General features: G+C 36.1%; 1 protein-coding gene and 1 pseudogene across 2 annotated transcripts in view; one reads left to right on the plus strand and one right to left on the minus strand.

Moving 5' to 3' along the window:
* Window positions 1-26,507, minus strand: part of LAMA2 (laminin subunit alpha 2) — a 606,210-nt gene extending 579,703 nt beyond the window's left edge. For both annotated transcript variants that reach the window (XM_053222255.1, XM_053222254.1), the window contains exon 1: window positions 26,100-26,507. In XM_053222255.1, coding sequence (XP_053078230.1) covers window positions 26,100-26,220 — 121 coding nt within the window. In that variant the 5' untranslated portion in view covers window positions 26,221-26,507. The remainder of the gene's footprint in view (window positions 1-26,099) is intronic.
* LOC113599016 (uncharacterized) lies at window positions 1,847-1,930 on the plus strand (annotated as a pseudogene).
* Window positions 26,508-26,977: the final 470 nt, after the last annotated feature.

Genomic DNA, 26,977 nt, shown 5'->3' on the forward strand with positions numbered 1-26,977 from the left:
AAAACAACAGTGACTTACCAATTACTTAATACCTTTTATTTTAGAAATAAAGAGCAAGGAAGTTATCTCTCATCACACATACTTGACGGACTATGGCCCAACCACTGAGCTTACATTATTGTCCCACAAGGAACAATTATAGTTTTCACTACAAATATCCAAATAAAGACTTGGGTTTTATTGTCGTGGCCTCCGAGGTCCGTTTTTTAAAATACAAATAACTAGAAGACTATCCACTTGCATAAACATCATTCCAAATGGTGATACGATTCTTGTCAGATGATGTATTTCCCACTGTTGAAGTAATACTCCCATCGAGTGGAGTTATATGAGACACTGCCAATTTTGCCTACAGACAAACACACTTCAATAGTTCTCACACAGCATGAAGGCATTTATCATTATTCAAATGCAGAAGAAAAGAAAAGGTTCCGATGTTTCTGGCATTATAACTGGCTTGTGGTAAACTGCTGTTAAGCAGTGTTCAGTGGGCTATATTCATCCCACACAATTGGAAGAGATCACTCATGCTGTTCCACAAAATACTAAGAGAATCAGAAATTCTCTGGGTAGAATTTCTTCCTTAGCTCTTACGCTGTACTCCCATAGATTCTTCAAAGTCAACCACAGGCTGATCTAAAAAAACAGATGAGCAGTTAAAAAAGGGAAATACGTATGTACGTATGTACAGTATGTGTTTTTGTATTTATTTTTTTAAGAAAAGCAATGTGTTTTTTTTTCCATTATTCTTTCTGTCTTGTTCATGTGAGCCTGAGTGGAATGGTTACAGAATGTTTTGACAAAGGCAAGTAGATGTTGATTTTCAGCACTTGGCCAAATATTGAATGTATCGCAATGGCATTCAGGCAAAGTTCCATGTGAAGCGAACGTTTCAAATGAGACGAACCTTCTCCCATCTCAGCCTTACCTTTATCACAGAATAGGGTCTAGCAACAAACTGCTACAAGTAGAGCTACTCATAAATGGGTCTAATTGTTTCAAGTGTTCCCTTACTCAAAATCAGTAATTTACACAGGGTATAGGAACATTTGGGGAAAATGTTTTTGTTTGTAAAAAAAAAAAAAATTAATTTGAAAATTACCACATATTACAAATACTGTATTGAATTTAGGAATTTATTTATAAAATACTATACAATATTAATATCCTGCCAAACTTAAGAACACATTTTAGACATTATAAATGAAAACATATTTAGATTCAGTAGTAATGAACTCAGAAATGACTAGCCCATGTTCAATTCTGTTTGTTTTAGAGAATTTTCTGTCTTTGCCTTAACACTTAAGTAAATGAATTATCTTAAGGGTCATCTAAATTGAGGTTCCTGGGTGACCCAGTCGGTTAAGGGCCCAATTCGGCTCAGGTCATGATCTCGCAATTATTGGGTTTGAGCCATGCATTGGGCTCTGTGCTGACAGTGGAGAGCCTGCAGCCTGCTTCTGATTCTGTCAACTTCTCTCTCTGTCCCTCCCCACTCACACTCTGTCTCTCTCTCAAAAATAAACAAACATTGAAAAAAAAATTTTTTAAGAGTCATCTAAATGGAGGTGTCCAGGAATTCTGACTTTGTTGTCTACCTAGGTAGTAAATCTTTCAAATTAAAACAAATATGGGACTCCTGGGTGCCTCAATCAGTTAAGTGTCCAACTTTGACTCAGGTAATGATCTCATAGTTTGTGAGTTTGAGACCCATGTTGGGACAGCTTGGAGCCTGCTTTGGATTCTTTGTCTCCCCCTTTCTCTGTTCCTTCCTCACTAGTGTTCTGTCTGTCTCTGTCTCTCTCTCTCTCTCTCTCAAAACTAAACATTTAAAAAAATTAAATCAAGCTTTGCGCAGTGGCAGTATCGTAGTCAATGAGGTTTATCCGAGGAGCGATTATTGCTAATTAAAAAAATTAAATCAAATTAAATTAAAACAAAGAAGTAAATTAGAAATAAAGCAAATTCTTCTTCTGAGGTGAGCACAACTATCTCAAAACTATCCTGGAGACTGGGTTGGGATGCACTGGGGCCAGGAGCTGTACTGAACTGATGCAGCTATTATGTGCATTTTTATGGAGTATTGCACAGTTAAATTATAGAGGTCAGCTCTTATCCTAAGTTGTATTTCTTTGTTGTTCCCTTCATGTTTGTTTTTTGCTAATTTCAACTTTCACTTTTCTAACAAACACGTATATATTTTCTAAGGTACAAAATCAAATGTGCCTAATAACTATTCACACAGTATTTAGCTCCCTTTTTATGCCAGGAAGCCAATGAGCACAAACCATTGACTTGAAATGTCAGTGTGGTACAATATCCCCAAACCATGTGGCTTTTAAGAGTCATGATAGTTAAACAACTGATGCAAACCTTGACACATATAGAACTTTTTTTTTTAATACAAATAAAATCCTTTCTTGGGGCACCTAGGTGGCTCAGTTGGTTGAGCATCCGACTTCGGCTCAGGTCATGATCTCACAGTCCATGGGTTCAAGCCCCGCATCGGGCACTGTGATGACAGAGCCTGGAGCCTGCTTCAGATTCTGTGTCTCCCTCTTTCTCTGCCCCTCCCCTGCTCCCATTCTGTCTCTATCTCTCTCTTTCTCTCAAAAATAAACGTTAAAAAATTAAAAAAATAAAATAAAATCATTTCCTATTTTTCTGTAACTTATTAAAGTTGGAAATTATTCTGGTTAACAGCCTTGAGAAAAAAAGGAGGAGAAAGTTAGTTTTCCTTTTCTCTTCTAATTTTTTTATCTTCTATTTCCCCACAATCCCTTTTTTTATTTCTCTAAATTTTGGACTAGGTTTGCCATATTCATACCTACAACAGAAGGAAGACAGTTGCCTTTAATGACATTCACACTTACTCTCAGAAGGTATGCAAAACTTTGCCTGTGATATTAAAAACTTTTTTTAGTATTTATTTATTTTTGATAGAGAGAAACAGAGTACAAGCTGGGAAGGGGCAGAGAGAGAGGGATACACAGAATCTGAAGCAGGCTCCAGGCTCTGAGCTGTCAGCATAGACCCCGACATGGGACTCAAACTCCTGAACCAGGAGATCAAGACCTGAGCCAAAGTCAGAGGCTTAACTGACTGAACCACCCAGGCGTCTCATTGTCTGAGATATTAAAAACAGATAGTCTACATAGCAGATAAAATTTCCCTTTTCTTGAACACAAACCTCAGTTATAAACTCATTTAATTTAGATTGACAATGTGCTGAGGTAATTCCATTACATACAAAAACGTTATGCCTGGCATATTTTGAGTATATTTTATTGCTAATAAGCACCTCTAATCTGCTCTGAGGGCTTGGCTGTGATTGCTTTAATACTGCAGTTATAAAATATAGTGTAGACAATGCTCACAAATCAGATTCCAAAGGGAGTAGTAGTTTTAGTCACTATATTGCTGTAAGCTACAAGTAATCAATTTTTAAAACAGGGATTTTATATTAGAATACCTCTAGTTAATAATAAGTGAACCCAAAGTATCAGTGTCATCTAAATAAACAAGTAAAGAGATAGCTTAAGTTTATATGGGTGTTTATCCAATATGAAAAGTCATAAAAATTCTGGAGAGGAAAGCTAATGCTTTTTTTCACAGAAATTTTTCTTATTTGGGGTAAAAATATACGAGTGAAATAAATCATTATAATAATTGGTTAAATCAATGACAGAGTGTCTTATTCTTTGGCTGAAGTAATCAAATTAGAAAAGTTACTGAAAATATGAAATTTGAAAGTTAAGAAATTTCCAGCTACTGAGAAATGCTAACCCAGCGATGACCTTTCTCACAACTTCCAAAGTTCATCAGAGCCAAGAACTTTCCTTGCGGCGTCCCCGCTTCAGTTTTCATAATCTCTCAGGAGGACACATTTCCTTTTATTTTTTTTTTAATTTTTAATGTTTATTTATTTTTGAGAGAGAGAGAGAAAGACAGAGCATGAGTGGGAGAGGGGCAGAGAGAGGGGAGACACACAATCCAAAGCAGGCTCTAGCCTCTGAGCTGTCACACAGAGCCCAGTGCGGGGATTGAACTCACGAACCGTGGGATCATGACCTGTACTGAAGTTGGACACTTAACAGACTGAGCCACTCCGGTGCCCCAGGAGGACACATTTCCAAAATTTAATTTTGAGCTTCCCTTCTCTCCTCATAAAATAACCTCTTTCCTTACTAATAGTTAAGTGTAAATGTAATTCTTTCTTTTCCCAGTTCATCAACTCTGTTTTAACTTACCTGCCTCTCTGATCAGTCATACCTACAGCCCATGATATGTTCTCCTGACTGCTCTTTTCCAGGTCTGCCCATCAAAATTTGTTTCTCCACTCAAAAAAGAGGGTTTAAGGAAACTCACCGCAACATAATAAAGGCCACATATAACAAACCCACAGCTAACGTGTCACTCGATGGTGAAAAACTGAAATGTTTTCCTCCATGATCAGAAACAAGATAACAGTGTCCATTCTTGCCACTCTTATTCAACATAGTACTGGAAGTCCCAGCCATAGCAATCAGACAAGAAAAAGAAATAGAATGCATCCAAATTGATTTAAAAAAAAGTAAAACTATCACTGTCTGCAGATGACATAATACTATATATAGAAAACCCTAAAAGCTCTGCCAAAAAATTGTTAGAACTAATCAATAAATCAATTCAGTAAAGCAGAAGGATACAAAATTAATACTAATAAATCTGTTGCATATCTGTGCACTAAAAATGAAGTAACAGAAAAACAAAATTTTTTAAATCCCATTTACAATTTCATCAAAAAGAATAAAATACCCAAGGATAAATTTAACCAACATGAAAGACCTGTGCACTGAAAACTGCAAGACATTGATGAAAGAAACTGAAGATGATACAAACAAATGGAAACATACTAGAGGATTAGAAGATTTAATATTGTTAGAATTTCCGTAATACCCAAAGCAATCTACAGATTCAATGCAATCCCTATTAAAATAACAATAGCTCTTTTCACAGAAATAGAAAAAAATAATCCAAAAATTTATATAAACCACAAATGACCCCATATAGTCAAAGCAATCTTGAGAAAGAAGAACAAAACTAGAGGTAATACAATCCCAGATTTTAAGGTATACTACAAAACTAAGTTATCAAAATAGTATGGTAGTGGCTCAAAAGAGACACACAGATCAATAGAATACAATCTAGAGCACAGAAATAAACTCATGCCTATATGGTCAATTAATCTATGACAAAGGAGGCAAGGATATACAATGGGTAAAGGGCAGTCTCTTCAATAAATGGTGTTGGGAAAACTGGATATGTATATTCAATAGTATGGAACTGGCCTGCTTTCTCACCATACACAAAAATAAACTCAAGTGGATTAAAAATTGAATGTAAGACTTGAAGCCATAAAAATCCTAAAAGGAAAGTAATCTCTTGGACATTAGCCTTAGCAACATTTTTTTTTTTTAGCTATGTCTCTTTAGGCAAGGGAAACAGAAGCAAAAATAAACTAGTAGGACTACATCAACATAAAAAGCTTTGCCACAGTGAATGAAACCATCAATACAAAAACCAACCTACTAAATGTAAAAAGATATGTGCAAATATATATGCCATAAGGCATTAAAATCCAAAATAAATAATGAACTTACATGACTCAACACCAAAAAACACAATAAATCCATTAAAAGGTGGAAGAAGAATCTGAAGATATTTTTCCAAAGAAGATATACTAAGGCCCACCAACACGTGAAAAGATGCTCAATATTACTGAATCACCAGGGAGATGCAAATGAAAACCACAATGAGATATTACCTCATGCTTATCAATATGGGTAATATCAAAAAGGTAAGAAATAACAAGTGTTGGTGTGGATATGGGAACCCTGGTACACTATTGGTGGGAATGTAAATTGGTGCACCTACTACGGCTAACAGTATTGTAGTTCTCAAAAAAATTTAAAAAATATAATCCACTAATTCCACTGATAGGCATTTGCCCAGAGAAAGCAACCTAAATGTCTATCAATAGGTAAATAGATAAACAAAATGTAGCATATATATAATGAATACACATGCAACGAAATACCAGTCAGCCATAAAATAGAACAAAATCTTGCCATTCTCAACAACATAGATGGACCTAGAGGGTATTCTAATAAGCGAAATAAGTCAGACAAATACCATAACATTTCATCTATTTGTGGAATCTAAAAAACAAATAAATGAACAAGTAAGCAAACAAAAATCAGACTATAATCACAGAAACAGACTATAAATCACAGAAACAGACTATAAACAAAGAACACATTGGTGGTTGCCAGACGGAGGTTATGACAGGAAGGGCAACATAGGTGAAAGGGGTTAAGAAGCACAAACTTACAGGCATAAAATAAATAAGTAATGGAGAGTAAAAAGTACAGGATAGAGAATATAGTCAGTAATATTGTAATAACTATGCATGATGACAGATGGTAACTACACTTACCACGGCGAGCACTGTAATTTATGGAATTGTTAAATCACTATTTTATACACCTGAAAGTAACATATTGTTTGTCAATTATACTTCAATAAAAAATAAAATTAAATAACACAACATAATTAGAAAACATTTTTCCTTCTGTTAGGCTCAGCCAAATTCACCACTTCTGTGAAATTGTCTCTACTCCTATAAAATGGAAATCTTTCTAATTCCCTGAGACTCTAAAACACATTTTTAATAACTTTATTAAAGCCTTTTCCACCTACAAAGTGCCTTTATTAATCTCCCTGTACATATACATTTTTTTCTTCTCTACTTACACAATTCTTATAGGAAAAAATTATGTTTTGCTCACCTCTATATGTACAGTATAGAAAACCTTTTCTTATTCATAGTACATGTTCAACACATTCTTGTCTAATGAATAAATTGGGATTTTTCTTTTCACATAATTATTATTATTGCTTTATCCATGATAATAATACTGCATAACAATTAGCTAACAAGTAACTAATATCCTGCTTTAAAAGTTGAACAAAGCACATTTGTTGTCTCAAATATCTATGTAAAATTTTTGGAAAACTTAAATCTTCCAGAAAGTCTCTTAAAGAATAAAATTTTCCTATATAGACCAAGCTTTTTAATCCTTGTTTTTTTTTTGTAGGTCTCTACAAGAGAAATAAAGGAGTAGAAAGAAAAATGATCAATTATGGTATCATACCTCATCCCAAAGTTAGCTTGCCCAACATTTATGCTTGGTTTGTTATCACTATATCAAGATCATGACATTGTTTTCAGACAGTAAGATAATATAACTACTTTGGAGAACAACTTTGCTGTTACTTATAAAATTAAATGTAGGGCGCCTGAGTGGCTCAGTCAGTTAAGTGTTCAACTTTGGCTCAGGTCATGACCTCGTGGTTCATGAGTTTGGGCCGTATGTCTGGCTTTGTGCTGACAGCTCAGAGCCTGCAGCCAGCTTTGCATTCTGTGTCTCCCTCTCTCTCTGCCCCTCCCCTGCTCGTGCTCTCTGTCTCAAAAATAAATAAACATTAGAAAAATTTTTAATTAAATGTATATGTACCATGCAACTCAGGAATTCCACTCCTAGATAAATATAAGAAATGAAAACATATTCATAGAAAGACATGTACACAACTTGCATATAGCAGACTCATTCAGAATATCTAAAAACTGGAAGCTAAGGGGCACCTGGGTGGCTCAGTCAGTTGAGCATCTGACTTCGGCTCAGGTCATGATCTCACAGTTCGTTGAGTACAAGCCCCGCATCGGGTTCTGTGCTGACAGCTCAGAGCCTGGAGCCTGCTTTGGATTCTGTGTCTCCCTCTCTCTCTGCCACTTCCCCGCTCATGGTCTGCCTCTCTCTGTCTCTCAAAAGTGAATAAACATTAAACAAAAGTTGTTTAATAAAATAAAATAAAAAAATAAAAACTGGAAGCTAAATGTCATTAGTAGGTATTAAATTAAAACTTGAGATACATTCATACATTAGAAACTCTTGGCAATTTAAAAGAACAAAATATATGAACAAAAAATTATATGATTTTTTGCAGACATTAGGCTGAAAGAAGCAAACACAAAAAAGTACATAGTTGATGATTCACGTAACGGAATTTCTAGAACAGATGAAACTAATCAGATAAGAGGTTGTGGGGATAGAAGGAGATTGCAAAGAGCAAGCGTTTCTGAGAAAGTGGAAATGTTCTATTTCTTGATCAAAGGGGTAGTTACATGGGCATATACATTTGTCAAAGTTATCAATCTGTATACTTATGTGTGGATTTTATTGTATGTAAATTGTACCTCAAAAAAGTTGGTCTTTTTTTTTTAAAAAGAAAAAGGTGACATTATATCATAATGTAAATATCTTACAATCCAGACAGGTCTGATTTCCTCAGCTATTAGAATGATACCTGCATAATACCAGTCTTCAGGGATCTCAGGAATTGTTGAAATAAAGTAAATAAAATGCCTGACATAAAATTAGTACTACTTTGATAGAACAGAAAAATGGTTAAAGCTTATGAAAGATATATGAAAATAAGAGGTTTAAACTCAAATACAGACTATATTCCCCCCCAAATTCTTATTACACACACCTACATAAATGTACATAGCCTAGCTAATTATCAAAATCCGTATTTCAGAACACAACAGTGGTTTAACTGCAAGGCATCAGGTAGGCCAGGGGTTTAAATAATAGTTACCATGAAGGTGTATTTTAGAAATAGAGTTGTTATATCTGGTTTAGTAGTTTATACTATAAGAAACTATCACCCAGAACATAAGGCATAGTGTAGAAGACTTTCAAAGTTATCTGGTTACTGGAACTTTATATCACCGTTCAGATGAGTATTGGTCAACCAATTTCCAACTGAAACTATAAAATGGTTTATTATTCATTAAGTTCCTTAATTCCTTCATCCATTAAAATTTGCATATAAGCAAAAGAAAAACATACCCATCTTGAGAAAGAGACATTATTCTGTTAACTCCCACACATATACAAGAAGGCTAATCTTAAACAGCTGTCTTTTTCTTTAACTAAATTAACAATGCTTATTATATTCTGGCTTCCAGATGCAGAACAACATGTTTCATGTTAATATGCCTAGTTTCTGACCTGGCAATAACACTGAAGGACTCAGCAGGAAATTTGGCCTCCAGATACTCTTATCTTGGGGGATAGATACAAAGGAAAACAATTCTCTGAATTACTTTATTGTGGAATTAAAAATGTTCATTAGGACTGTTGTCAAGGGCATTTCTATTCCAAATCCGTTACTGTATGTTACAAACAGGATGTCTCCAAACCAAGCTGAAAAACTAAAACTGTGGGTGGCATAATGATGAAATACAAAGCTGTATCTTGAGGTAGTTACTAACTCTGCAACCCTTTTCTCCCCGAACAGGAAAGAGCAGGAAAAGGGAAAGAAGGAAAGCAGTGGTAAGGTTCAAGGACAGACCTAGGGGGTGATCTTGACCTGGATGAATTTAAAATGTTCTTACTACCAAAGTGGACTGAGTTGATGTGGCCTAAGCATTGCTCATTCCTGGATCTCAGACCCTTGAAATGCCCCTCTGAACCAAAGGGGCCCCTCTGAGCCAAAAAAGAGATTACCTGTAGCTGATGCCTATATCTGAGATCCAGGGAAAGAGGAGGAGATCCCAGCAAGTGCCCTCTCAGAACTGGAAGTTCACTGTCTTGGTCACTTTCTTCAACCCAGGCCCCCCTCCATCAACCCTTTCCCCACATCCACAGCACCAAGCTCTGCCAATCAAATCCCCCCGAACAAGTTTTCAGATAAAACAGCTTATTCCCACTATGCTTTTTCCCCTGAGTTTGAGACCAAATAAGTATTTTCATTTCACTCTTTAAAAGCACTATGTAAAACATTTAATTTTCTACAAGAGCTTCCATAATTAAGTATGAAATAAAAGAAAGTTGCAAGAGAAAGCTACAGCTTAAGATCCAAAAAGTCTTCATGAAGTGAGAAAATACAGAAAACTCAAACATGTATAATCCCTAAGTTTTATCTCATTTTTATCCAATAGTCACAAACACATTAAAAAATATTTGCAAATGATTTCACAAGGGAAAAAAAAAAGCTACCGTGAAATCGAGCAAGGAGTTTCACAGAACTTTTCTACACAACAACTATGTAAATCAATAGTAGTCTCTTTGAAACAGAATTGAAAGCACACACAATGCATTTTAATGCAGAATATAAAAAGACACTAGATCTGTAATTCTACTAAATGTCAACGATACTGTAACCCACTTACTGTGGAGTCAGATATAATGAAATTCCATTTATAGCAAAGTAGAATGGAAGTCTAAAATTACGTCAATGGAATATAATGCACAAAATACAATTCCAGTAATGGTGGACGTCTTATTAGAAAGAAATCTTGGTGAAATGATGATTTCACTGTAAGTCTCCCATATCCCTCAACGCGATATTCAAAATAACATTAGATTTTAACATCAATATTTTACTAAGCAAATTATAACAAATTCAGTTTATAATTCCCTAATATATGAAACAATACACAAAGCTACCACGGAAGACAGAAAACACATGTGTGTTAAAAGAAAAAATATAATATACATATTTTAATTTGTGTCTGGTTATATTTATGAATAAAATGCAAAAATGAATTAAACACTTCAATTAACTGGAGGAAGGAGTATTATCTTACATACGTAGATAAAATAAATGCATATTTCCCTCTGGAGAACATGAGAAAACATCATTTCTGGGCTAAGTGAAAAAAAAACATGTCATAGCATATTCAATTTTTAAAAATCACATCCTTACCATCCATAAATATTATAATGCTTCAATTTTCATATTAGCTTTATCCCTTTTTTAAAAAAATTACTATGTTCATATTAGAGACATGATATTCATATTTGGGATTTAGAAAATCTGGGATTCTATTTTTCTCCTTTCTTATATTTTCAGGCTAACGCATCCATTTCAAGTATTGATTCTCCTTTCCTCTAACTGCGGGGTATACTCATTTATACAGTGCAATACTCAAGAGCTTTGTGTAGAAGAGGCATAGAAATGATGGTAAAACAGGAAAACACTCTAGATATCAGATACTACACAAATGTAAAGTATATGATAGTGGCATGGTGGAAATGGAGACTGTTAATTAAGACCATCAGAGAGAATTTGATTTTGTCCCCCGTGAAAACCATAACTATGTTATGCAGTTACTTACATTTAGACATTTACTTTGTAGGATCTCTTCTATCTGAAGGTTATATTAGCTAATCACCGAACACAAAATGTGTTTAATATTAATTCCCAGTTTAGGCAGAATATTTAACTTGAACGAAATTTGCTAGTATGCTAATAATTCTATAGTTGAGTGCAAAATTTCTTCATTATTTGATTCATATTATCTTTTCAATCACTTACGGCCTCTTTATTTTTTATTTTAGAGTGTGTGTGTGTGTGTGTGTGTGTGTGTGAGAGAGAGAGTTGGGGAGAGAGGCTGTAGGAAAGGGCGGCGGTGGCAGCGGGGGGTGGTGGGGGGGAACCTAAGCCGCCAGTTCCATATATGGAGCCTGACACAGGGCTCAATCCTACGACCCTAGGATCATGACCTGAGTTGAAATCAAGAGTTGGGACACTCAACCAACTGAGCCACCCAGGTGTCCCTACTGTCTCTTTATCCATGAATACATACCAAGAGAATAAAAATTAAAGGGCATGTCAAAATCCTATGCTCTTTAAGTAAATTCCCAATTGAAAATGTTCCTGTGACCTAGTAAGTTCACATAGAATTCAATCCCTAGGTGATTCAATTGGTATTAAAAAGAAGAAAACATAATTTCAACACAAATTCCACTCGTCCCATACTCTCAGGACATAAACACATAAATCAAGCAAGAAAAATAAGAATAAAATAAATAAGAAAAATAAGAATAAAAATAAAAATAAATAAAAATAAAAGGGGTGCCTGAGTGGCTCGTTAGGTCAATGCCATTGCAAATGGCAAAATTTCATTCTTTATGTCTGAATAATATTCCATTGTATGTGTATATGTGTACATATGTGTGTGTATATGTACACACACACACGTCACACCTTCTTTACACATTCATCTATTGATGGACAATTGGGTTGCTTCCATAACTTGGCTATTATAAATAATGCTGCTATAAACATAGGGGTATGTGTATCCCTTTGAATTAGTGTGGGGTTTTTTTTGTATTTTCTGAGTAAATATTCAGTAGTGCAATTATTGAATCATAGTGTAGTTCTATTTTTAACTTTCTCAGGAAATTCCATACTGTTTTTCACAGTGGCTGTACCAGTTTGCATTCCCTACCCCCAATTGTACAAAAGGGTTCCATTTTCTCCACATTCTCTTCACACTTTTTGTTTCTTGTGTTTTTGATGTTAGCCATTCTGACAAGTGTGAGGTGACATCTCATTGTAGTTTTGATTTGCGTTTCCCTGATTTAAGTGATAATGAGCATCTTTTCATGTGTCTGCTGACCATCTGCATGTCTTCTTTGAAGAAATATCCATTCATGTCTTCTGCCCATTTTTAAATTGGATCATGTATTTTTTGGGCATTGAGTTGTATCAGTTCTTGTTATATTTTGGATACTAACTCTTTATTGAACAAGTCATTTGCAAATATCTTCTCCCATTCAGTAGGTTTCCTTTTATGTTTTCTTTGCTGTGCAGAAGATTGTTATTTTGATGTAGTCCCAATAGTTTACTTTTGCTTTTATTTTCCCTGCCTCAGGAGTCACATCTAGAAAAAGGCCTCTACAGCCAATGTCTAATAAGTTACCGCCTGTATTCTCTTCTAGGATTTTTAAGGTTTAAGAAGGTCTCACATTTAGGCCATTAATCCACTATGAGTTTTTTCAATGTATACTAACTCCAGTTTCATTCTTTTGCACATAGCTGACCAGTAAGTAGAACTTTCATCTTAATAGGCATTTTAACCTTATGCATTACAATACTTGTCTAAAAAGTCCTCTTATACAGAAAAGTTCTAAGCCAAGAAATAGTCATTCCTCATCCAAAGCTTTAAAAATTGCTCAGCTCTTACTGGAATATCTTTAGGAAAAAAAATATACCTCAAAAGCAAGATACAGTATTCTAAAATATTATATTTATCTCTTAAGTGGTATTGATAACAATATGCTGTATCTGTGCCACTGTGTTTCAGTATTTGTGGAAATTTATCTCTTATAAAAATATTGATTCAGACTATAAAGGCATTAAGAAAAATAATACATGTAATATTTTTTAAAAGGCACCCTTTGGGTCTGTCCAAAGAGTGGCTTCTTCATTCGTTTTACAATTTTTTTAATTAAATGCCTACCATATGCCAAACCAGAGACTATAGAGGAAGTAGGTAAAAATAAAAGACAAATAGTCCTATTGGTGTGTAACTTATGTTATTAATTTCTAACTGTTAAATGGCTTAAAATCTTAAAAGAATAACTGGTGAAATGCCCTTCTAGGTTTGTGCAATAGCAATAGCTCTTGAAGTTTGTCTGAATATGATTGGTCTTTCAACTTATTACATAATTGAAAATCATAAAGAGGATAGATTCATTACATATGTGAAACACATTTTACTTAATCCAAAGTAGCCCAAACACAGTAGGGGTTAATTTTTTTAATAGACCTGGAAATAGCTTCAGAGGGCAATATTTTGTCCAAAAAAAGAAAAAAAAAAATATATATATATATACACACACACACACACATATGTATATGTATGTATACATATTATAAACACACATATATACATATATAACATATATACCTATGTACATATGTAACATATATATATATACATACATACACGTATACACACACATATATATATATAAAGAGGTCAGACCATAAATGAATAATGAACTGTAGGATAGCATTGTTTTCTCAGCACATCTTAGGTAGCACAATGCCAGAAACCCTATGGATAAAATCAGTTTTTAAAAACTGACAAAAAATCTTTTGTACAAATTAAGGAAGATAATTACAAAGAATGAAAAGATATTTTGAAGAATTTCTAAATGTATCATTGTCTACATATATATTTACCTATGGCTATGTGCAAAATAAGTAAAGATAGTATATGCGTGTTAAAATACTTTCCTTCCATATGAACTAACTTTTTCTATGTTACTGGGAGGTATACAGCAAAAAAAAAAAAAAAAAGGAAGGAAGGAGGAAGATGTGTCATGATTCTCAATCCAGAAGAACTCAAATTAAGTACATTAAGAGCCATTGGGAGAAAAAATCAAAGAAAAGGGATGAAGCAGAACTTCATGAACCATCAGTGCCTTTGGCCAAACCTGTCATTTATTATAACGAATAGTATTATTATTATTTGTATCACACATTTTATTAATCCTTTATAACACCTCAGTAAGACAAATTTGAACATTATATTCTTTTTTTAATGGAAATTTAATTTCAGAATAGATAAATGACTTATGTATTGTTTAAGGTGACATCTTAGGAAGAGCTGGAGGCAAAACTTGTATCCTGGAGTTCTGACTTCAAATCCAGTGATTTTTCTAATGTTCCAGAGTGAAAAACTGAATGGTTGGGGCGCCTGGGTGGCGCAGTCAGTTAAGCGTCCGACTTCAGCCAGGTCATGATCTCGCGGTCCGTGAGTTCGAGCCCCGCGTCGGGCTCTGGGCTGATGGCTCAGAGCCTGGAGCCTGTTTCCGATTCTGTGTCTCCCTCTCTCTCTGCCCCTCCCCCGTTCATGCTCTGTCTCTCTCTGTCCCAAAAATAAATAAACGTTGAAAAAAAAATTATAAAAAAAAAAAACTGAATGGTTGCACTACCTGTTAAACGTGACTGAAACTTTCTGAAGAGCAAAAGAGCCTATGGAAAGTTTGTTGTCTGAAACTATTTCAAAATGTGATATTCCCAAGATTAGAAAAAGCAGGTCTCCCTAGAGACCTGTTGAGGCTATAGGATTTCCTGAGGGACATTTTGGTTTTGGTTTTGGTTTTGTAGAAATCTACCATTAGCTTTAATATACAGGAAGACACACTAAAAATTTTCCCAATCTAGGTTAGTATTAAATAATATATTCCAATCATATATTATATTAAATACTATATATATAATATATAGTATTAAATAATATATATAATATATAGTATTAAATAATATATCTTGGAATATATTATTACACCATTTTTTTTAACCTTAGTGTATAGAAAGAATCCAAAAGAGGGTCTATGCTGAGAGCTTTTCCACTGACAACCATCCTGAAATTAACTTCCACTGTGTGTCAAATATACTGAATTGTCATCTCTCCTCAAATGTCAGTGAGAACATGTGCTTCATAGGCTAAAATGATAACTAATCTTTATAGAGCACTCATTATGTTCCATGCATTTTTATAACCTAACACATATATTAATACTTCTCTAAAAAATAGTTTATTAATCCCTAATAAAAACATGTCCAAAAATGAGAAATTTGTAGAAAAAAAAGTTTATTATATCATCTTTGAAATATAAATAGCCACAAAGTATTGCTAAAATTTCCATCCTGTTACGTATCTCAATCACTTCTCACGTTGAGCTACCAACATAACTATTAGCTAATTATAGGACCTTGGGTTTCTTCCTATCTCTGTTACTGGCTTGTTGTTGTGTGACCTTGGTAGAATTCTTCCATCTTTCTTCATTGACGTAGCTTGACATCTATAATCTCTTAGGGTCTACTCAAAGAAACTTTTAGAATGTTTTGCTCTTCTTAAGTAAAAGTGATGTCATATGTACTGCAAATATCCTTTTTGAACTTTATGATCGAGTAATAAAGAAAAAGAGGACCAAATATTTACTAATTAGCTGCCAAGTATTTTCACATGTACTATCTAATTTAATTTTATTTTACTAATAGGAAGTTTAAATTCCGTTGACTTGGGTTTGTGATCCCAATAAAAGAGTGGTAACATGGCTATGAATTCCATTCTTGCCATCTCCCAAAGACACTTTTTCTACTAGTCAAAGTTCTCTCCAAAGCAGGGGAATGTATGCGGAAATTGAAGGTTCAAAGGCATATGTTAATGGGTATTTTTTGCAGGCTAAGCTATAAAGTTCAGAATAGCAAAACACTATAAAATAAATTCCAATTAAAGCTGAATCCATACATTCGTGTTTTCAAGTATATAAGCAAATTCCTTCATAAACGGCCTCAGCTGAGTTTGGTAACCAGTGTTGGAGAAAAAGTGCTGTTTTAAGCCAGAATTTCCTGACACCAAGACAGTTTTTAAACTTAATCCAGTTTTCTTGAAGCATTTTGAAAACTCACACTTTTTGAGGTCCTAATAGATGTTCCATGTTTTATATTCATTGTTTTATATACTCCTCACAACAAACCAATGAGATAAAGTAGCTCCCTGAAATGACTATTGTTCTACTTCTTACTCTGTTTCATACTTGCAGCCTTATTCAGTAATTGAAAACGGCATAGCAGGCAATAAGCCAGAAAATTATGGTGACTATACAGGCTTTAGAAAAAAATATATTTGATATGGCAAACTCTACTAACCTCATTTCCCCTTTAGAATAGTACCTTGTATGTTGCAAGCAACTTAAAAGTTATTACACCTTAGAGTTTTAATGGTACAGCTACTGGACTAAAAAATATAATGATCTTACTTGCAATTTATTCTGTGGCTCGTAATCGTTTGTCAAGGCAACTAGGCTTTTCTGCAAATTCAATGTTTAGACTCCCTTATTTTAGATTTTTTGATAAAACTGAAACTCTGATTTAAGAAAACAAATCAAAAGCTCAATATCTTAGTATATTAAATACACTAATATAAATACACTAAATACACTAATTGGGTACTGAGTTCTAAACTATAAATGTTAGCTGCAGCACACTGATTGGTGTCCTACATACACACCCTCTCAAAATGTAGGAGGTTTGCAAAATTTCCTGTTCTAACAGAGAAGTTCAATTTCAAACTGAACTCTTTAAATCTTTTTATAGAAATGCCAGTGTTCTACATTTTTTCAAAAGGAATTTTGAGATTAACTCTTCTCTGAATCAGGTATGTCTGTTTGGTTCTAGCTCTTTTCATTCATATATATATATATATATATATATATATATATATATATATATTGACCATTTTTTTAAAGAATTCATTACATAATAAATACCAGTATGTTTCTAGCCTACTGAAGTAATTTATGTAAAGTGACTTAAGAAAAACCAATAATCAAGCTTATAGTCCAGTGTCCAGTAATCCAAATTCTAAGAATTTAAAGGTTAAAATTTGATGAGTATTTTTACTTTTATGCACAGTTTTAAGTAATGTGTATGTATTTATGCATAGTTTTGTGCGTGTTTAAATGAAAAAGATCCTTAAAGATGACACATTTTCTTGTTCCTTCATAATACCTAGTAACTCTCTGTTTTAAATTACTCTACTAACATAACTCAGAAATGGATATGGGATTTTTTTCAAGGTTTGTTTGTTTGTTTGTTTGTTTAAGGATCTCAAAGTCCAAAAGAGACAGCAATATAGGATCTATAAAATCAGAAGCAGGAACATATCCTAATTTCTAATCCTAAAACTTGCACTGGAATTTGTTCATCCTTGACAAGCTGCAAGGCATCGACTCTTCCTTCTATAAAATGAGGAGGATTGTATTAACCTACTCAACAGTGATGCTGTGAATATACATGTATTAATGCTCACAATATGCTAGATACTGTTAAACCAATCTAAAGCATCTGGCACTCAGGATGCAGTTCTACAAAGAGCCTCTCAGGGGAGCACAGCTTGGTGGTCAACTAAGAGGACCTTACATGGAGAAGCTCCGTTAACCTTGCGCAAAGTGACTTTCCTAAGTGCCAGGCACTAAATAGTTCCTCAGGCCTTCATCATTCGTTATTTGCATAGATTAACTTTCCATTGGAACTAGATTAGGCATGAACAGAAAGCCAGTGTTATGAACAATAACCCCTAACAGACTACCTCTATGATCTTTTTCTAAATGTCACATGTCCAAATAAAAACAAAATAGCACAAGGCTTCCACTTTAAAATCCACATTCAAGATGACTGGAAAAAACAGCTTTATTACCCATACCCTACATCTTTGACAAGCAAATGTCTAGCTTTAACTCATCATATAAACTTAGATTATGCCTCAAAACTATATTTAGATCATAATTATCAGTGGCTTTTAGCAGGAAGATTTAAGTGAAGTTCTGCCATACGTATTTTCTTAAAAATTACATTTGTTAGAATTATCTCCTTGAAAACCACACTCTATTCACAAGCAGGAGAGGAGAGGAGAGGAGAGGAGAGGAGAGGAGAGGAGAGGAAAGAAGAGAGGACATAAGGGAGGGAGGGAGGGCAGGAAAGAGAAAAGTTATGTAATTTTCTTCACCTAAATCTTCTTCTAAATGATATAATTTAGTCAGGCTGAAATTGCATTACTTTACTCCAAAGGTTACTGCAAGACTTACAGTGATCCTTAAAGAAGTTATAAAAATCGAAACAGAACATAGAATAAGCTTCTGATTGTAAAAATAGGTAACATTTCAAAGTTCATTTTATAAAAGAAGGCATCAGATCAATACATCATTGTGTCATTTTTAGCAACAGTAGCTAAACTTTAGCTCTGGTACTGAAAGGAATGATAAAGAGAAAGAGAGAGAGAGAACTCCAAGGTATACATATATTTATGTGGGATTGTGAACAACTTATTTTTAACATGAACATTCATTAAAATTACTCTAAGAAATCTATGGCATGTTTCTAAGACACTGTGCAAATTAAAAGGATATGAAAAAGTTCCCTACACTTCAGTTGTGTTAAGGTATTGCAATTCTTTTAATCGTGTAATAGATTGAGATGCCAAAAGGAAAAAAAAAAAAGAAATTTTACAAAAATGCACTTGAGTTTCACAATGATAAGTCTGCTGAAGTGGAATACTCTGGAATGGAGTCACTTATATATGCTCTAAAAATGGGAAGTATGGGGAAGGAAACAGATCTCAATTAGTACCATATTGGTCTAGTCCAGGGGATTAAAGCCTATCTGGGAAAAGAAATATTACCTATTCTTTCATCCATTTAACTCTGCTCAAAACTCTCCAATACCACCCATCTCATTCAGACTATAAGGCAGAATTCTTTACAATGATCCTAGTTCCCCATTACTTCCCTGACCCTTCTCACTGTGATCTAACTGTAGACCTTCACAAGCCTTTCCCTGTGCTAAGAATATTAACTCTTTCACCTGATATCTGTGTGAATCATTCCCCCAACACCTTCAAGGATTTTCTCAGATGTGACCTTCTCAATGAGGTCAACTTTTATCACTCTATTTAAAATAGCAACCAAACTCTTTCCACTCCTAGAACTCATGACTTCTCTTACCCTGGTATATCTGTTTGTCCAGGAATGTCATCAATTTGTTTGTCCAGGAATCTCATTGATGAATTTATGAATACCTATAAAATATAGGTATTCGTATGTTACTTATTCACTATATATTCATCATATTCCTGTCTGCCTTCTCCACCCTAAGGAGAATACAAACTCCATAAAAGCAGGATTTTTTTCTGTCTTTACCTACTGAACACATTCATTCATTAACCACATTCCAATACACATAGTCCGATGACCACCAATTTCCTGCACAAATTCTGGCCTTTGAATGCAGTCTTAGCAATCCATACAGTCCAGAATTCATCTTCTTTCTACCTGACTGGTATACACAGAACCTGGCATGAGTCTTGAAAACCATGTGCCAATCTAGTTTTGTCTTCCTCTAACCTCTACTTAGTTTTCTCAGTTACTGCAACTAGGCTTCTTCCTAAATTCCGGCCTATCAGCTCAGTTCAAAGCTATGACAAATCTTATAAACCCCAATCTTCTATATTAGAAGCATAAACAGTTTGTCTGACCACTAACAATACTTTCTTCCTGATCTTTTTCACAGTCTCCAGTTGCTAAATAAGAACGTACGGCAAACTGGAGAGATGATCTGGGGTCACCATTCTTTATTATTTTTTTAAGTGTTTACTTACTTTTAGAGAGGAGAGAGAGAGAAGACACATGCATGTACATGCAGTGAGTGGGAGAGGGGCAGAGAGAAAGGGAGAGAATCCCGAGCAGGCTCTGCACTGTCAGTGTGGAGCCCAGTGTGGGGCTCAATCTCATGAACCACGAGATCATGAACTGAGCTAAAGTCAAAATCTGAGGTTCAATGGACTGAACCCCAATGGTCAGGTGCTCTGACCTTTCTTTTCTTTCTTTCTTTCTTTCCTTCTTTCCTCCTCCTCCTCCTCCTCCTTCTTCTTCTTCCCCTGCTTGAAAACTTCCAGCTATTATCTATTGTTGTTGTTATTGTTATTGTTATTTATTATTACCCTGCTTGGAAACTTCCAGCTATGCTCCTGCCATGCAGTAGAATCCTACTGAATAGTTATACTGACTGGAATCAAGCATGCGTTTGACACATTCTTTGGACTTTTAATTTAAACAACTAGCCACCCCACTAATCTTGCTATGCATAGGCTGGGTTGAGGTTATCGGTCCCTATTCTACTATTTCTTCTTCTTCTCATGGTGCAGAACTGCGGCCCCATAATGCTAAAGCAAATTATGAAAGATGTGAAACATCACAAAAAGTTTCAGGGAATTTTTTTTATCATTTAATGCTAAATCTGTTTGGATTAAAAGAAGGAAAAATAATCCCATCTCAGAGGTCCAATTTGAAAAGTCAAGCACAAACGTCTTTGTCATTGTATTTATTAAATGTATGAACAGAAGAAATTGTGACAATTATCTGCTTTAAATAAATGAGGACGGAGAAAATATTGAGATGTGAAATCTACTAAAAGTCAACTTTTTTCAGTCATCGCTACTGCAATACAATTCAATGGTGTAAAAATTCTAAGTCCTACTATTTCAGAAAATCTTCTAATTTAACTAAACCTCTCCCCAAAAAATATACACTCATGTTTTTCTTACAGCATAGTTGGTTTAACTCTCAAGATACCTACTGGACTTTATAATTATACCTGAAGAAGGTGAAAACTATGATTTTTACAGTGGAGGGAACAGGTGCCCCATATTTCAGAGTGAATTAAGTATGAACTGACAGCACGTGAGGTTTTTTTCATCATCCCTGGCAACTCTTGAAGGAGATTCTGATCATTATTCTGCATGATAGCCTAGGAGAGAAAACTCTTGGGAACAAGAATGATCAGCAATTTGTATACATTGACATGTAAGATAAAAAATATAAATTTTATGTTTTTTTTTAGAAAAACCTACCACATATATAATAGTCAATGTTGAATATGTTCTTATTCTCAGGCCTACATTTTTTTTTCAATATATGAAATTTATTGTCAAATTGGTTTCCATACAACACCCAGTGCTCATCCCAAAAGGTGCCCTCCTCAATACCCGTCACCCACCCTCCCCTCCCTCCCACCCCCATCAACCCTCAGTTTGTTCTCAGTTTTTAAGAGTCTCTTATGCTTTGGCTCTCTCCCACTCTAACCTCTTTTTTTTTTTTTTCTTCCCCTCCCCCATGGGTTTCTGTTAAGTTTCTCAGGATCCACATAAGAGTGAAAACATATGGTATCTGTCTTTCTCTGTATGGCTTATTTCACTTAGCATCACACTCTCCAGTTCCATCTATGTTGCTACAAAGGGCCATATTTCGTTCTTTCTCATTGCCATATAGTACTCCATTGTGTATATAAACCACAATTTCTTTATCCATTCATCAGTTGATGGACATTTAGGCTCTTTCCACAATTTGGCTATTGTTGAGAGTGCTGCTATAAACATTGGGATACATATGCCCCTATGCATCAGTACTCCTGTATCCCTTGGGTAAATTCCTAGCAGTGCTATTGCTGGGTCATAGGGTAGGTCTATTTTTAATTTTCTGAGGAACCTCCACACTGTTTTCCAGAGTGGCTGCACCACTTTGCATTCCCACCAGCAGTGCAAGAGGGTTCCCGTTTCTCCACATCCTCTCCAGCATCTATAGTCTCCTGATTTGTTCATTTTGGCCACTCTGACTGGCGTGAGGTGATATCTGAGTGTGGTTTTGATTTGTATTTCCCTGATGAGGAGCAACGTTGAGCATCTTTTCATGTGCCTGTTGGCCATCCGGATGTCTTCTTTAGAGAAGTGTCTATTCATGTTCTCAGCCCTACATTTTATCTGATATGAATCATTTTTACTGAACTGTGAGGCCAGTATGTAGTGATCAAGCCAACATATGTACATAAGTTACATATGTAGCAAAAGTGATAGAAAAAAATTAATTCCAATTTTATGACTACAGTAAATCTCAGGTAATTTATGAAACATTCTCATATTTTATAGCACAGAATGTTTTAGAAATGTGCAAATGATGGTGATGTGAATATTCCATACGAAATTTCTAAGTATTCATGCCAAAAATGAGTGAGGATCGTCTCAAACATGTTTTTATTTTAAATCCCAGAAGACATCTAAAAACACATTTATATACCTTTAGTATAGTCTTGACATTTTTAAGAATTAAAAAGTTCAAATACAAATATGCACTCCAAAAACAATAGAACGTAATACTAGAATCTTGGACTTTGAAAAGAACTGGAGACTTGATGAATCCTCACTGTGCCTCTGTAAAGGCATTTCATCCTAAATCATCCCTGACAGGTGGCACATCTGATCATGAATGGACATTTCCAGAAACTAGTTGCTCCAACACAACCCAGTAATTTCTGAACAGCTTAAACAAGGAGGAGCAGAGAAAAGGAGGAAGTTTCTTCTTATTTAATTCAAACCTTTCCCTTTGTCATATTGTTCTATGGATCTGAGTTCAGGATTTAGAAAGGACATTTTATTCTCTCTTCCATTAAACACCATTCCTAAATTTTTTTTATTGCTTTTTATTTTTGAGAGAGGGAGAGAAAGAGCGCGCATGCGCGTATGCATGAGCGGGGGAGGGGAGAGAAAGAGGGAAACAGAATCTGAAGCAGGCTCCAGGTTCTGAGTTGTCAGTATAGAGCATGACATGGGGTTTGAACCCACAAATTGCAAGATCATGACCTGAGCCAAAGTCAGATGCTTAACTGACTGAGCCAACCAGGCACCACAGAATTCATTCTAGTCAGTGCTCAGCTAAGAAGGTCAATGCTAATATAATCAAAAAGGAGAAGTTGATGATAGCCTAAAGCTTCTTCAGTCGCACTCATATCCAATGATCTTCACTGAGAGTATGTTTTAACAGAACATTAAAAAGAAAACATGGCCCCAGAATAAATGGAAAGACATCTTAGTATCACAAAAAGGAAACTTCAGCATAAACAATACTAGAAATGTTTTTAGTTGTTAAAAATTAAGTTACTATCAGTTGCATGAATTTAAGTCACGACTACTCCAATTTTAAATTTGTCCATAAGAATAATTGAAGGTGAAATAAGTTAATATATACACGGCATGTTTAATTATGAAATGCTATATGAATTTAAGGTATTATAAAACAGATTTTATATATACTTTTAATATTAATAAGTTCCAACAATTTATCCCTGAGCCAATCTTTCAATGTATTGCAAATGATCTATAATACACAATATATTCTAGAATGCAGAAAATAGTAGCCTAGGGGCGCCTGGGTGGCTCAGTTGGTTGGGCTGCTGACTTCCACTCAGGTCTTGATCTAGTGGTCTGTGAGTTTGAGCCCTGCCTCGGGCTCTGTGCTGACAGCTCAGAGCTTGGAGCCTGCTTTGGATTCTGTGTGTGTCTCTCTCTCTCTGCACCTTCCTGCTCACACTCTGGGTCTCTCTCTCCCTCTCCCAAAAAGAAATAAACAGTAAAAAAATTAAAATAAAAAAGGAAAATAGTGGTCTATAGGTAGACACCATCTTATAGCTATTTTGCACAGAATTCCTTATTGTGTGTAGCATTCAACAGAATGGCAGTATAAACTTTCCCTTTTGCATTGACCTTACTTTATTCCTGGACCATAGAAATTGGAGTCAGTTTTATCTCAGATAAAACAGAGACAGACAGAAAGAGAAAAGGAGAGGAGGGAAAGAGGAAGGAGAAGAGAAAGGAGAAAGGAGGGAGGAGGAGGAGGAGGAGGAGGAGGAGGAGGAGGAGGAGAAGATGAAGAAGAAGAAGAAGAAGAAGAGGAGGAGGAGGAGGAGGAGGAGGAGGAGGAGGAGGAGGAGGAGGAGGAGGAGGAGAGGAGGAGGAGGAGGAGGAGGAGGAGGAGGAGGAGAAGAAGAGGAGGAGGAGGAGGAGGAGGAGGAGGAGGAGGAGGAGGAGAGAGAAGAAGAAGAAGAAGAAGAAGAAGAAGAAGAAGAAGAAGAGGAGGAGGAGGAGGAGGAGGAGGAGGAGGAGGAGGAGGAGGAGGAGGAGGAGGAGGAGGAGGAGGAAGGAGGAGGAGGAGGAGGAGAAGGGGAGGAGAGGGTGAAGGAGGGGAGGGGTGGGAGGAGAAAGAATGAGGAGGGTGGGCAGCACACTAGGAAATTTCTTTGAGACTACTTTGCATGCTTTGAGCTTCTGCCCCACTCCAAATGAACAGCACTGGTGTTTCTGGTCTCTCTGTACTCCCAGCTGCTTGACATTATTAAAGTACTATGTATTGTTAAAACATATCATATAACTAAGCAAGGCTAATATTTTAAAGTAGCATTTTTAAAAATCAGCTGCCAGAGACATACTCTCAAAATCACTCTCATAAATTCTATTAATTAAGCCATGTTGACCCCATTTTATCTCACAGAGAAGGAAAAGCAAAAATAGAAGAAAAAAGGTTATATAGTAAACTTAAGGTCATTTTTATTCTAAGAATTTTAATCGGGGAGCTATTATTGTAGCAAGCAGACAAGAGTATTTTCTTACTCCTTTTAAGATAAAATAGTACTGCTAGAAATGTTAGATTATAAGAAGAAAAACTATCAGAATGGTTAGATGTAGCTTTATTCTAGTTAACTAAAAGAGGGAATAAGTATATTTCAAAACTTTGACAGATTCGGTCTCATCAAAACTTTCCAAAGTTGCTAACCTCCAGATTTTGTACTCTTGCGGTAAATATTTTGATATTTGAAATCAAATCTTAAATATTCTTTACTTTAATACAAGTTTTCCAACTCACAAAAATGTTGCTGAAATGATGTATTCATTATAAATTCTGTTTTAAAACGCGGTACATGTGCTTCTTTTAAAATTCATGACATTAAAATAACTCTTCAAAGACTCCCAAGAGTATCAGAAATTATATGCATGTAAACATCACAGCGCTCTGAGGAGAATCATTTGGATTACATCAAATACCACTGTTTTCCAAAGCCCCCCGAAGTGTATATGTGGTCACTGTGGTCCTAATTCACATACACATGACATAGAAGTCCTATCTGTATTTAAGCCAGAGGAGAAATTTCACTATAATAAAAAGGATACCTGAGATAGAACGTAGGTCAGAAAAAATTGAGGCTGAAGTCCCATTGCCACGAAAGAAAAAAACCACTTGACTTTAACTACTTTACAAACTCTGTTCAAACAGTTAGAAACAAAGTCCTTAAAAAAAAGAAAGAAAAGAAACAAAGAAAGAAAAAAAGAAGGAAAAGAAAAGAAAAGAAAAAGAAAAAGAAAAAAGAAAGCTGATGTATCAGCTGCCCTCCATAAAGTTCCAAAATGAACCTCAGCTTGGGAAACATTTCTCTGCAGGGATGGACTCTGATTTGGAAAAACTTATTGTTCAATTGGTTAAAAGTTTGCCTCTTTGAAAGACTTCGGAACCCAGCTGGGAGTTATGTATAAGCGACAGCAAGTTCTCTCAGAACGAATGAACAATGAGAAACGCTTCACGTTCTTTGGGGGGGGAGGTAGGCAATCCCCCCAACCCCCCGGACAGGGTACTCAGGACGCTGAAAGTGAGTTTGCATCAAGCTTAGCCCCTCTCGCCCCAAAGCGCACTCCCCAGGGGCCAAGCCAGAAAACGGTCCCTGCCCCGGACTGTCGTCGGAAGAAGGGACCGGTGAGGGGCCGCGGCCCCGGCAAAGGATGGAATCTAGAGCCCGTTCCTCGACTGTACCTCTTTGCTGATGTGCCTGTGGCTGCCGCGGCCGCTGTTGCAGCTGTGGCCTCTGGGCCTGGCCGCCCCCGAGGCCCCCGCTGAGCAGCAGGACCAGGAGGACCCCGGCGGCTCCGGGCATTGCGGTGGCCGGGAGCGGATCCGCTTCTCAGGAGCCCGAGGAGTCGCGGCCGCCCAGTCCCCGGGTCCGGCTTGTGAGCTGAAGGAGCAGCAGCTGCTGGGGAAGAGGAGGAGACAGCCCCCCTCCTGGCTTTGGCTCTGCCGCCGCCAGAGGGTGGGGGGAGAAAGAGGACACTCCCCCTCCCTCCCCTTTTCCCGGGCCCTCGTCCCACAGCCGTCCAGGCACAGGCCCTTAAAGGGTCCTCCGTGAAACAGACCTTTCCAGAGCCGCCCTTCCCTCGGAGAGGGACCGTTCCTTAGCTTGAGCTGTTCGCTGAACTTCTTTTAAATTAGAGGAGGTAATTGATATGAAAGCGCTTTGTGATCTGTAAAATCTCTACACATGGGAGGCATTATTGGGAGGAAATCTGCACAGCTGGGAACTTGGCCGAAGCTGAGTCAATGTACCTCCAGAGAAAGGCCTGGCAAAGCTGTGTGTGGGCGCCGTGTATCCAGGTGACCCAACGCTCCATGGACACAGGACCCTCCTGATGGCCCGGGTGGCTGCGAAGTTACCATGGGGTGAAGTTGGTCCTGGGCCTCAGCAGGTCAGGCCAGAGGACTTACTTATTGCTTAATAGACAACTGTCAGGGCAACAGGGGTGGGACAAAAAAGAAACTCCCTTGCTCCACTGCAACGCTTATGACCAATATAAAGGCTAAAAGTAAGGTTTTCAGTTCAGTCACTGGACATTTATTTAAATTGAATAAAGGCCTTA

This window comes from Acinonyx jubatus, chromosome B2 (genome assembly GCF_027475565.1).
Source record: "Acinonyx jubatus isolate Ajub_Pintada_27869175 chromosome B2, VMU_Ajub_asm_v1.0, whole genome shotgun sequence".
NCBI lineage: Eukaryota > Metazoa > Chordata > Mammalia > Carnivora > Felidae > Acinonyx > Acinonyx jubatus.